Genomic DNA, 14,266 nt, shown 5'->3' with positions numbered 1-14,266 from the left:
GCAAAATGAGCGCTTCACCCCACTGTACACGCGAGTTGGGTACTTTTTTAAATATACCTGGGCAGGCTCTGTTTTGCCGAGGTCCTCTGGCACTTGTGTGGCGCCGAGGGGTGGCGGTGTTTGGGGCAACGAAGACGGCTGCGGCTGCTCCGCCTCCGTGGGCGAGGCGGGGAAAGCCGGCGAGTCGGGCAGAAGGACGTTAGTGTCCACGACAGTGAGAACAAACGTAATGTCCCCATGATCTGAACTGTTATTACCTGCAGTAGATGCAGTGTTACTGCTGGCGATTAGGGCTGGTTGTTTTAACCATTTTCTGATGACCATCATTGACTGCTGTGTAAGCACCTTGCAGATGACGAACGCGCAGCGGCACAGGTCACGCGCACCTGACATAATAACGTTACTTACTGTTTAAATTGACCAAATAAATGCAGCAGACAATGTTATTTAACCACAATTACAATTTATTTGATTTCAACTAAATTATTCTTATTATTATTATTACTACTATTATTATTATTATTATTATTATTATTATATATGTAATGTTTTTCACTTTTCTTTTTTTTTTTCATTTTTTTTTTTTTTTCACTTTTCATTTTTCAAATGAGGGTGCATAACGACTCAACTGAGGGTGCAATGCACCCGTAGAACCGGGCCTGCCGGGAAGCCTTGAGGGGATGTCTTCAAATTTGATACATTGTCGACTCAAGAAGGAACTGATTTTATTTTGGTGGTCAAAGGTCAGGGTCACAATGACTATAAATTAATAAACTAATCGTGAAACAATTGGATTAAATTAGCTTTCATGTCTGAAAGGTCAAAGATCAATTTCACTGTTAAATCAATATAATCTGCAAAAACTAAATTACATAACTCAGGAAGGGAAGAATAGACAGTTTGTATTTTTTTGTTTGCTACAACCCGCTGCTGCAGATACACGCTTTACAACATCAGGAAGATACGTCCCCAGCTGACTCAGAAAGCGACTCAGGTTCTGGTCCAGGCTCTCGTCATCTCACGCCTAGACTACTGCAACTCCCTCCTGGCTGGTCTACCTGCATGTGCCATCCGACCTCTGCAGCTCATCCAGAATGCAGCGGCTCGTCTGGTTTTCAACCTTCCTAAATTCTCCCACACCACTCCGCTCCTCCGCTCCCTTCACTGGCTTCCGGTAACTGCTAGAATCCACTTCAAGACACTGGTACTTGCTTACCGTGCTGCGAATGGATCTGGCCCTTCCTACATCCAGGACATGGTTAAACCGTACACCCCAGCGCGTGCACTACGCTCTGCATCAGCCAAACGACTCGTTGCGCCCTCGCTGCGAGGGGGACCCAAGTTCCCATCGGCGAAAACACGTGGGTTTGCTATCCTGGCTCCAAGATGGTGGAATGAGCTCCCCATTGACATCAGGACGGCAGATAGCTTGCACATCTTCCGGCGCAAACTGAAAACTCATCTCTTTCGACTCCACTTCGAGCATTAGAACGATTAACGAAGCACTTTTATACTAATAAAGGACTGGATTACCTAAAGCCAATTGAGTAGCACTTGAAATGTTTGGCTCTATGAAACCTGATATACTTATATGATTCTGTTTTCTTCAAGGTTGTGTCTTCCTGGTCGAATGTACTTATTGTAAGTCGCTTTGGACAAAAGCGTCAGCTAAATGCAATGTAATGTAATGTAATGTAATGTAATGTATTTCACATTTAGTTAAATACTGAATTAGTATCAATACATTTTGGCGTCCACCTTAAACCTTGGGTGATTGTATAGATTTCCTGCAGAACCGTGTGAAAGTTGAGTGTAAAGCATCCATTTATATATATCCTTTTTTCGGAGAAAAATAGGGTGGCCGACAGGCGCCAATGTGTTACAACGGCCCAAAACACTTCCATGAGGAGACATTTGCTGCGGTTTAAAAAACGATGCACATACATTTTTTTTTTTGCCAAAACACATGCAAATTTAGTAACATCTTCACCATCTTCACAAAACTTGCGCTGTATAAACAAACTGCTGCAAATACAAAACGCTGCAAGAAGTTCAAAACACAAGGGAAATGGGGACAATAATGAGTGATGGACACAACTGGGACCAGAGCACTTGACGTTCAGGGATTATAGAGTTGGCCAAAGCTTCTTGCAAGGTTTTGTATTTAGGGTTTAAGCGTGATTGTACCTGTCGGCCACTGTAGGACATGCACACTTGAAGCATTGTCTACAGTCAATCAGTCATGGCTATGTTTTTTATCAGAGTCAGATTTCTTTGCCAAGCATGAGAAGGAATTTGAGTCAGTTTTTTTCTGTCTCTCAGTTAAGCTACAGATGAATAGACATACAGCAGAGCAAGGACAGCACGGCTTAACAAAGCCAAGGCAAAGCATTCTTATTACTTGTCCCTCCATCAGATCAAAAATGTTCCTCAAGGGTTTTCCGAATCAACCCAGCAAACAACATGTGCCAGGTTTTGATCTTGTTGGCCTTAACAACTTATTGAGACTGCTGACCCCAGAACCTTCCTTAATGCCGCAGCAGAAATAACCGAGCTCTACAGACAGATCTACAGGAACCCGTTTGACACTCTTAGGGGTCTGAGTCTCATCAGGAAGAATAGTGCTCTGTCTCTGTCTTGGACCATTCCCATTTTTTATTTTGCTCCACCTGCTTTGACCACCCCAATCCTAGAATTCAACCTTTATTTTGATCTGAACTACACATCAGTAAAGTTTTGTTACAGCATCTTGCACCCTCACAAAATCTGTCTTCAGGCATTTAAACAACAACTAAAATACCTCCCGTGGTAGTTCCCTCTACAGTACGGGCCTCCAAGATCAGATATTGCTATGATGACACACACTCCAGCGCACACAAAGAGTGAAAAGAATACCACTGCAGCACTGTTTGGGGCTGGTAACAACCATACCATCACTATGGGTGGAGCCTTGGCTTTATCAATATTTATTCTCTCTACAAATAGGTTCAAAGACCTGTCCCTTGCCTTTAGCAGAATATTCTAACTTTATGATGTTAAAATGCGAGTAGGTAGGGAATAAGGGTGTCAACCTCAGACGACAGAGAGTTCTTTTTGGGTTCCAACAGTGCACAGACCGGAAAAATTAGTTTTGTAAGCCACAAATCGAGCTCCTCTTATTGGTATTGATCAACCACCCCATTCACCCTGGGCAGATATATTAAGGTCATTTTTTGCTGTGAGGTAATAAAACCTTGCAAAAGCTCATTTGATATAAACTTTGACAGAAAACTGTCAATGAGTTGCAACTTCCTGGTCACTTGATATGTACATTAGATTATTGTTGTAAAACGGAAAGGATCTGTTCAGATTGTGCCCTTAGAATGATTATTATTAATAACTAACCTCATTTTCAATTCATGTCTGACACGAAGGGCTCACAGGAACTCAGATGCACGATTCAGTTGACTTCAAAATATATTTTATTTATAAAAGACTTTTCAAGCTACAAACAAAAGATCACTAGGTTCTACTAGGATTCTCATAAGATCTCTGGGTTCAACTAGGTTGCTCAACAGATCACGTTACAGACATGGGCTGAAGTCGAATAGTCCATTTAGCTTAGGAACCTTCCTAACGGAGTGAAATGACCCGGAAGTCTCTCAGTGGCAGCCATGATAAGTGCCTTTCGAATTCTCTAGATGAAAGGAAAGGAGGTTTCAAACTTCCTTTATAACCTCCTTTAGCTTAGGAACCACTGGACCTCCCTTGACGAAAGGAGAGGAGAAAATGCTGACCCACAATGCCTTGCGGCCGCAGCATTTGACCGATTATGACCGAGAAATTATATCATGAAAGTTACGGTGCTTATTAAGCTTTTTGTGGTACTTATGTGGTAAATTGCTAAAGTGCCAAAGTGCTTTGTTTTGAACGTTCATCAGTATTATAATCAAAGAGAAATATGAACGTTAGTTTTTACTGAAATCATCAAATAAAGTCAACATTTCACAGTCTTTACTGAGCTGTGTGGGGTTTGTTCAACTTTTAAAATATGTTTGAATGGTGATATACACAGTGATAGATGTTAAGGACTAACGTTTATAATAAATACATTTGTATTGATTTTAAGATATTTTCATAGTTCATACGTATTGGGATCATTTGTATTAATGTGGACCGGAGGGAGAGGGTGACGACTCTAACGAGCATAAGTTTCACTTTCCTTTTTTATTTCAATTCCAACTTTGGTCATGAAGAATATGTTTCTCTGTTGTCCACGTTCATAAAGCATAACACAACAGCGTCAGAGCACGGTGCAGAGTCTCTAGATGAGTTTACAGTAGTCCCTCGTTCTTATTAAACATCCAACCGCAACCATGGACTCGACGTGGAGACAAGACGAACTGACAAAAGACAAAAGGAGAGAAGGGCTATATATACACACACACACACACACACACACAGGTTGCGTTCGGAAAGTTTAAAAATCAGCTCCTAAATTCTAACCCTATCTCCTATTCCTTGACCTCTGAGTGAAACGTCACGGGGTTAAGGGATAGTGGATAGGATAATTCAAAAGGACTTAGGAGAAGAGACTGTGGTGCTTTAGAGAATCCGAATGCACTTTCACTATCCGACGTGTTTATGATGCGCCAGCGGACGTCATGAATGTGCGTCTGCTGCTGTGGGGAAACTATGGAAACTACAGTTTTCTATACAGCGGACTACAACATGGATGTTCAATAAGAACGAGGGACTACTGTAAACTCATCTAGAGACTCTGCACCGTGCTCTGATGCTGTTGCTTTATGCTTTATGAACGTGGACAACAGAGAAACATATTCTTCATGACCAAAGTTGGAATTGAAATAAAAAAGGAAAGTGAAACTTATGCTCGTCACCCTCTCCCTCCGGTCCACATTAATACAAATCATCCCAATACGTATGATTGTATGAACTATGAAAATATTTTAAAATCAATACAAATGTATTTATTATAAACGTTAGTCCTTAACATCTATCACTGTGTATATCACCATTCAAACATCTTTTAAAAGTTGAACAAACCCCACACAGCTCAGTGAAATGTTGACTTTATTTGATCATTTCAGTAAAAACTAACGTTCATATTTCTCTTTCTGATTATAATACTGATGAACGTTCAAAACAAAGCACTTTGGCAACTCACCACATACGTTTTAAAATGCTTAATAAGCACCGTAACTTTCATGATATCATTTCTCCGTCATAATCGTTTGTGTCCGTGAACGGCCGACTGTTGTGTGACGTCAAATGCTGCGGCTGCAAGGCATTGTGGGGCAGCATTTTCTCCTCTCCTTTCGGTAAGGGAGGTTCAGTGGTTCCTAAGCTAAAGGAGGTTATAAAGGAAGTTTGAAACCTCCTTTCCTATCATGTAGAGAATTCGAACGGCACTTATCATGGCTGCCACTGAGGGACTTCCGGGTCATTTCACTCGGTTAGGAAGGTTCCTAAGCTAAATGGACTATTCGACTGCAGCCCCACACACACATGTCAAACACACATTAGGTTATGGGGCACAGGTGGAAACAATCAAGAGCAGGAAACAACAATCAGGCTGACAGGTGACACACAAGGACAGGAAGTGTAGACACCTGAAACGAGAGGGTAGAGTCATTTACCAAAATAAAATGAAAGGTCACAAGATATGAAGACAAAACAATAAACTAGAAGGATTCTAACGCTGAAACCTTACAATGTCACATAGCGATATTTAACCACATATTATATTCTTTAATTGTTTTACACAGGTGGAATGAATTGAATAGAATAAACACAGTAATAGAAGTGCTTATTCTTATAAATATTGCCCACTATTATGTCCAATCCATTTACTATTTCTGAATGTACAATAGGTATTGACAGGCTCAGGTCAATGGGCAGAAACAGACTTTGTTCTGAGGGTCACCTAATGCTTTTCTAAAATAAATGAAAAACTGTGTTTATATGAATGAATACCAAACGCAATCAAAGCTGAGTGCCCCTGCAGCGAATCGATGTTTCTAAAACATTGAGAAAATGGTAATTACAATTCTATTTTTCCTTTGAAAGCCCATTGAAAAGGACACTTCCTCCAGTGACAGTAATATAAAGCAATTTCAATGATTAGGGCCCGCAGAGTTGCTTTTATGATAGGAAATCATTTGTCTAAAAATATAAATAATATCTATATGACTGTTATTCAGTCAGATCCCCTTTTGTGTTGTTTTGCTTTAAACTCCGTGAAGAGATTTATTTATTGCTTTTATAATTGACTTGAAATGACTGAAGAGCAAAAGCTGTTAGATGTACACTTTTACATTGTCACGTATAAGTCTCACATTTTGAAAACAAGAAACAAAATAGGCAAATGTTTTTTATTGCTTATTCAATGACATTGGAGCAGACCTTGCCTCTAGCAGCATCTTTATCTGAATTTCAATGTGAAATAATGTGGGTCTCAGCAGTGCAAAGCCACGTTTAACATGTGACTTTTAAAGCTTGTCAAATCAGAAAGGAAAGGAGAATCTTCAGCGTCACATTAAGTCAAGCGGTGATGACCCTGAGCATCCTTCTTCCTTATTATCTCTTTGACTTTTCAGGATGCTTTCAAAGTACTTTTTACAGGTGTTCAGGGAGCGAGTGTTAGGAGAGGGAAACTGCTGATATTCGCAAGAAGAGGATAGGAGTGCAATGACATCATACTTCATATAGATATTGGTCATGATGACAAAACAGCCAGGTCAGCAAGTAGAGGCTACCATTATCACACTTAATTAGATTTCTTTCAGGGACCAGGCAGGGAGCCCTGCTCTCTATGAGGTTGTAGTTATCTTCTTCATCTTACAGGGAGAACTGTTTCTGTTATTTAAAAAACTGTTTTGGTTTTTCCATCTTATTCACCATGAGACATTACCAAATAAAAAATGTGCCTTGTGTGCCTCTATTGAAATGCATACATGGTAAGATGAGTGTAGTGGATTTTTTACGTACCAAAATTACAAGGTGTCAAATATGTATACGCTCATACAGTTAATTATGCATAACCCAGGTCTGCCTTATGAATACAACAAAATTATTGGGAAACTAAGTTTTAAGTTTAGATATTTGCGATATATATTCCAGGTCATCTGTTTAATGATGGCTAAATGTTCACGAGAACAGACATTTCATTTGGTCCAGATTGTGGAAACAAGACCTCTGTAGCCTGATATTCTGCTGTCTTGTTTTTCTGAAAGATCAATGAAAATATAACTAAAACCAATGCCGTAACAATTTAGCCTAAATTGTTTTAACTCCTGGTAAATTGAAGCAAATTGAGAAAATGAACACATTTGAAACCCCTGGAGGTACAAGGGGGGTACAAGACATTTGTATTTGTAAATCGTTTCCTATGACTGCAGTCTCATTAGGAGCCGGTGTTTGTGCAACTGGGAGTTCTGGCAGTAATGAGTGCCAGACAATCATACAGTAGGAGAATATTAAAGTCAATGCTAATCTGTGACGGACATCTCAACACTGGCCAATAAGCGGGTGCTCATGTGTTCCTTATTCTGTTCCTCAGCACAGGTTTAAGGTAATGCTAAAAAAAAACATGTGTCCAGATTTCTGATTGGTTCCCACGCGGTTCTGAATTGATGGGAGTGCGTCGCAGCTCTTCCATCACAGCCCTCCACCTCATTAAAATCATTTAGTCTCTCAGCGCATTAGCAGGCTGAGCTTTAAGTGTTGTGGATAAAGGAGCAGATGAAGTGGGCAATATCGACACACTTGTGCGCTCTCTATAAAGATTTTGCAGTCATTTGTGTGTGTCGCAATTCAGCATCTCAACTGCACATGTTTAAATAGCGAGGGCTATTCACAGCCATAATGCTGATGACTTCGGCTGTCTTGAAATCGAATTCTCCGTTTGTAATTTAAAGCCATGTTTTTCTTGAATGCACTTCTGGGTTGCTAAGTGTGTGTAGTAAAGAAATGAAATCACTTGCTATTACCCTCAATGGGAATATGTCTAGATGAAATATTGCTTTCAAAACACATACTCATAAGCTAAAAATGTAAATGTGATTTTTATACAAAGGGAAAACAAAGCGTTTTAAAAAACAAAAATCATAAGGAAGATTGAGGGGAAGGTAATACATGTAAATTAGTCTTTCATAGTGAAATCACAATAAGCACAAACAGAAATATCTCAACAGCAACTAGAAATACTACAATTTCAGAGTTCAAGGGCACTTGAATACAACAGATCTATTGTGTGTTAAAAGTGACCTGCACTTTTCCCACTATGACATTTACAAATGTCTGCTGTGAAAAGGGCCTTTTCATTTGACAAGTGGAAGATATGTCCAACCTGATGTAGGAAACAACCCTCCCAGGGGATATTTGAATAATGTTTTGTGATTACACAATTTGTATGTGTGTAAGTGGTCCAAATTGCATTGTTAAAATCAAGTTTTGAGTGAAAACTAGCATGTAATTCAGTGAATGCAACCCACTAATCCTACAGTAAATTACGTTATAGACTTTTCTTTTCGTCAATTTGTGGCTATGTTCCTCCCACAGCTGGATGAATTGCTGTGTAATTAAAGAGAAGCAGTTTCAATTTCCAGCTAGTATAAAAACCCATGCCTGTATCTGCAATTGTGCCAGCCATGTTGTAAGGTTATTTTGTAAGGTTATGTTGTTCTTGATTCAAATGATCATCCTTTATTATTGCATATCCTGATCCAATACCAATATTAGCCTACATGTTGATACAATATTGATCCAACACATTAAAATGCTTTCAGTAGTTTTCCAACATATATCCAGTCTGCTTGACCCACATACTAAAGCCCTGGTGCAATCTATAGGGGGATCATGTTAAATTATTGATATGCTCTGAGTTTAGAAGTACATCTCTCCTGAAATTGACATGAAGCGATCCACTACAAGAGAAAAGACCCTGCTGGAGTTTGGCCTACAAAAACACACGGTCCACTAAAGGGTTCAGCGACAGTGACGCTTCATTTAGCTCCAAAACAATCTTTGGCAGACACCGGCTCGCAGAGCGCTCACAAACCCACATTTGAGTTTATATTGGCGGTCCTCAAGTTACTAACAGAACTAACAAGGGGTGGTGGTGGCAAAGTCGATAGGGAGTTGGCTTGGCAACTGGAAGGTTACCAGTTCATGTCCCGGCAAGACCAAGTGCTACCGAGGTGTCCCTGAGCAAGGCACCGTTCCCTACACTGCTCCCCGGGTGCCGTTCAAAATTGCAGCCCACTGCTCCTAACACTAGGATGGGTCAAATGCAGAGAAACAATTTCCCCACGAGGGATTAATAAAAGTCCATCTTCTTCTTCTTCATTAATTAGCAACAGCTGACCTGCAGACGGTAACGGTTTTTATGTCACTATTAGAAAGGGTAAAGTGTGATGAGAAGCTGTTTCCTGAAGGTTTGTACACTGATCTCGGCTAATGAGAAAGAGAGTGGAGGGATAATAGATGTATTACCTGTTGATTAAAGAATCGAGTCAATCACCGAAGCAACTGAATACTCTAAACACTCAAATTGTCCTTTGCATATGCAGTTAAAGGCTAAAAGTGTGAAACCCAGCTATCATTATAGAGAGCAGTACTTCAACACTAGCAGACTGTGGACACAACACAGTTAGTAAGGGATTGGATTGTGATCTGATTTGTTTAGCAGAGACAGATCCATTAAAACATGTCTGGATCTGGACCTTAAAGACCGCTTCGGGAGATCTTTAGCTTCAACACATAACCTCTGCAGTAAAAGGCATGGCTTGTTATGCTCATATCAGACATCATGACAGATTATAACAGATATAGCGTTTGCTTTTTTTCCACATATGAAAAGTTGCTGTACGGTTTCGACAGATGGGAGAGTAAAGATTTGTGTAAGAGGATAGTTTGTGCTGCAGTTTTGTCCTGTTGGCATCTTTACTTAAAACGTTAACAAAGCAAAAAGAAGGCACACTGTCGTAACTGTGACCCCTAAATAGTAAAGAAATACAAGTGTCATGTTTACAATAGGCCCTTTTTGTATTCAAATAAAGACGCTATTTTCCCACCGACTGATCAGACATTTAAAAGAGGTTTCAGCTAGAATGAATAATTCTGAGTTAATATCTTGGAAAATACAACATGTCCCATAGCTGAAGGCAGGGACATGAATATGGCTTACAGAACCCACTGTTCCTTTGATCAAATCCCAAGCTTGTTTACTTCATAGCGAGCTCTCCATCTTTCCTCTCCCCCACTGCTCCGGTCACCGGCAGCTCGGAGGTTTAATGGCAGCATTTGCAAGGTCTGCCTTCAGTCTCCAAATCCTGGCGACAGGCCCTTTTGTTTGCTCTCAGCAAGACGTAGAGCAGACCTGGAGGAGGTTTCTCAAACTTGCAAAAAAGATGGATTACAGGCCTTAAAATAGAGCTGTGCACCTGTCTCCTAACATTTTCCAGCCTGGACCTTCGTGGATCCAGTGACCGCGGCAAATGTCACACGATGGGGATGCTGTGACCACAAAGCTGATTGCTTTCACAAACAAATATAGACGCTAAACATATCGGAGTGATGTTTCTCAACATGTAAATTATGTTTTAAAATGGTGACAATGACATTGTAGAGATGAGTGGTACTGTATGGTGAAATAGACAATAGAAAGTAAGGGACTGGCTGTGGCTTTCTTTTGTCAATTCCAATACTTTCTTTGTGCAAATGTATTGTGTGACTGCTGTGTGAGTGACTGATCTCATATCCCCCTGTGGACGCCCCTATTTCTGTTTCTTTCAGTTTATTTTCTTTATCCTCCTACCAGACATTCACAAAGTAAAGTCATTCAGACCCACCATAAGCCCAAAGGATTTGATCGTTTGAAACCATTTTAACTTACTTGCCCTCACAGGCATCATTTGCATCCAATTTGCATTGAGTTTATAGGCAACAAGCCACCTCTAAAACCTGCTTTGTGTTAGTTCTGAACACACCCTTAGCGTCATCATCATGATCCCATTATGAGCTCCCAAAATGATCTTCTACAGCTTGTGTTTGAAGATTTGCAGTCATGGAGGTGAGTAGGAGTAATTAGTTAGAGGAGGCCTGGTTTGTGTTTTGGACAATAAAGGTCATAGTGTGACCTTCCTCATTCGTATCAGATCATTATTCAAAGTACATTTTATTATGTATGTAATGAATAATTTAGTATTAGTACTTTATTTTTGGGAAAATACGCATTTACTCTGACCTCAGACATGTCAATTCCGCCTCTTCTAGTAATGTTTGACGTGTAATTGATATTCACAAGACGCAAATCCTAATTGCTCTTTGCACCGTGCAAGTTTTGCCTCCGTAGATCACAAACATACTCACTCATTTCTTTACCACGAATAACCGTTTATTTTTCACACATTTACTGAAAATTACAGTTTATTGAAAGGACACAGAAAGGTCAGATAACACAGATACATGTAGCTAGGAGTTACTACTCAGTGCATGGCACATTCTCAGGGAGACGACCCATTGTGAGTCTTTGGCTCTTCGCCTCTGGAGTGTTGGAGGCAGAAAGAGTGCTGAAATATTAAACGTTGAGCAGTTGGCCAGCCAACTGGAGCCTCTATATTTCAAAATGTGGAGGAGTAAATTAACCTTTTTACAATGAGTGACAAACAATAGTTTAAGTTGGGTAGTAGTAGTAGTAGTAGTAATAATAGTAATAGTAGAAGTATTTTTTTAATTGTCAATTGATATACTTATCACAGGATACAGTGTCAGACCTCACCAGTACAAAGGGATTTTTTCTATAAAGATCACACATTTAGAAAGCAGTGTCCTCACTCAGAATAAAACTCAGAAAAGGAAACAACAAATAAACAATCATGAAACAAGTTACCAGTGCCATTGCTACCTTTAAAAAAAGAATTTCTAGAATGCATGCCATTTTACTATGGAGGTTTGCAGATGACAGTTTGAAATCCAGTGTCTCAGCTTTTGCAAACAATGCTGATATGTGTGTCTGTGTGTGTTTGTGTGTGTGGGCGCACAGAGGTTTTTGTGTGAGTGCGCAAGTGTGTGCTCTTAGAAAGATCCTTCAGGCAATGCAGGAGCTCTGCATTTTGGATGATATGCCGTCCGCTCAGTCGTAGTCATGTGGCTTTGTCTTTTTGCTGCTGCCTCCCTCTGCATCCTCGCTCGCGTCGTCTGAGAGCTTTGTGGTGGATTTTACAGTCTGCGCCTGGCTCCTCTGCTGTTAGGTTAAAAAGATAAAGATTCTTAATGAGACTGCACAATAATATTCCACAGCATGCGCGGTGGTCTGTAATCTGAGCAGGAAATGCCTCTTAATATATCTATGGGATGCAAAGGAGGTTATTTAAATATAATATTCATGGTTACTGCTGGGCATCTTAAACAGACTTCAGTCCTGCTTCTGAACACACAACTGCTGTCCTATTTTAGGAGCTCCATACTTAATTTGGTTCAGCTAAATGCTAGCTTTTGAGAGGCTGAATGCTATTGTGGTCTGAACCTCCCCATCCCCACCATTCAGACTGAAGGCAACATTCAAAATATTGTCATTGGCAGTTTGGTCCTCTCCAGCTGAACAGACATTTTTAGGCAATCACAATAATACAATACACGTATGAACACACTGTGAAGGGTTACATTTCTAAGAGAAAATACTGGTAGCCACACCCTAAGGCATAATCTGCTTTATCGTAAATAGGACGATAATTGACTAAATTATCATGACACTGAAAATAAGACTTGAAACTAACCATTGAAACTATAAACAGTTCAGGAAGTGGTGATACATCAAGTGAGAAATAGGATTTTATTTCTCATATTTTTCTATACAATGTGAATTTCTTTGCAAGCGGTTCCCCTGTCATGGCTGTTAGAGGACATGCAAGGTTGCCGCTGGCTTAACCTTCAGTTTTATCCGAAAAATGGCCATGTCCAAAATTCTGAAATCGTATTTTGTGTGACGGGGGTGAACATGCTGTGGCCTTACGAGGAGTAAGCGGGCACATAATTCATTTTGACTGATACCTAGGTCGCAATACTTATTATATTCTTGACCCTTTATCATACTCTGTTTTAAAATGCTGATTTTGAATGTTGTATTTTTTGTGGTGGGGGAAGCACCTACAGCTGTTTTATATTCCAGCTGTTGAGAAAATGAGTTGCACTTGGAATACATGCATTAACTACCTGGCGGGATGGAAACCATCAGATCCAAGGTTTTGAAGACAAACTGTAAATGTTTAAAGCCGAGTGGCACATTGTGACACGGAGCAGTTAAGTGTGTGCTTGGAGGATGTGTGTTCATGCATGTTATCACAAATTCCCACTAACATTTTAAGGCAATATTATTGGGATGCAATGTTTTTTAACAGAGTGCCATTTTATTTGGTATTTTTAATAATTAAGTTTCAGCAATGACATTTGTAAGCACTGCACACAGCTTTAGGAAATCAATTCCCCCAGCAAAGCATCTGTTTAGTGTTTACCAATGTCACTTTGGAGAATGCCTTCAGGCTTATACTGGCTGCAAACTATTGAGTTACACATCAGTCTGCATTGCAGAGGGTTATAGCTCCAACACCTGGCTGCAAGCATTTACAATTGGAATCCTTTCAGGACAGCGTTATAGTAAACTCTGAATTCCACCATACTATATCAATTATATAATAATATATTATCAAGTAGTAGATTTATTTTAGTATGTACCATCATTTGGTGACTAAGTACTCAATGACTCATTTCTATCTGCAGGCAAATTATTTCTCACTCTTGTGGCTTCTTTCCAAACTCAGTTGCCGCCCTCTTTGATGCGAGTTAGGGGTTTTCCTTTTTATGTGTGTGTCTTTATCACCAGCTGAAACTCCCCTAATGATATCCAAAAGTTTTTGTTTGAGAGTGGAGTTTTTAATATACTTGCAACAACTTTGTAAGTAGAAGCAGTACCACAGAATGTCGACCGTGAAGCTTTCTAATTATGTTTTACTCTAATCTCAATAGTACAGTATATGACATTCTGATTTATTTTGCTGTTTTAGGCTTTCTTTTCATTGGATTGAAAGATAACTTTTGATATATATATTTTTAAGGCTATGTTAAGATGATATGAATATATAAACACTTTGAAAAAGTAAGCTACCCTCTTCTTTGCCCCGTTTTATTTTGGGTGTCAGTGATATTGCAGGCCAATAACTAATTATCTAAGTGTCTGTGCCACAGATGGTGTGTTTGTATTTATTGG

The 14,266-nt window shown here is 39.7% G+C and overlaps 1 protein-coding gene across 1 annotated transcript in view; it reads right to left on the bottom strand.

The window, feature by feature from the left end:
- Positions 1-11,376: 11,376 nt before the first annotated feature.
- Positions 11,377-14,266, bottom strand: part of luzp2 (leucine zipper protein 2) — a 192,341-nt gene continuing 189,451 nt past the window's right edge. The window contains exon 12 of the mRNA XM_034221347.1: positions 11,377-12,247. Coding sequence (XP_034077238.1) covers positions 12,137-12,247 — 111 coding nt within the window. The 3' untranslated portion in view covers positions 11,377-12,136. The remainder of the gene's footprint in view (positions 12,248-14,266) is intronic.

Source organism: Gymnodraco acuticeps, unplaced genomic scaffold (genome assembly GCF_902827175.1).
Source record: "Gymnodraco acuticeps unplaced genomic scaffold, fGymAcu1.1, whole genome shotgun sequence".
NCBI classification, from domain to species: Eukaryota; Metazoa; Chordata; class Actinopteri; order Perciformes; family Bathydraconidae; genus Gymnodraco; species Gymnodraco acuticeps.
Note: the sequence above shows the minus strand (reverse complement) of the source record. Positions and strands in the feature narration are given on the sequence as shown.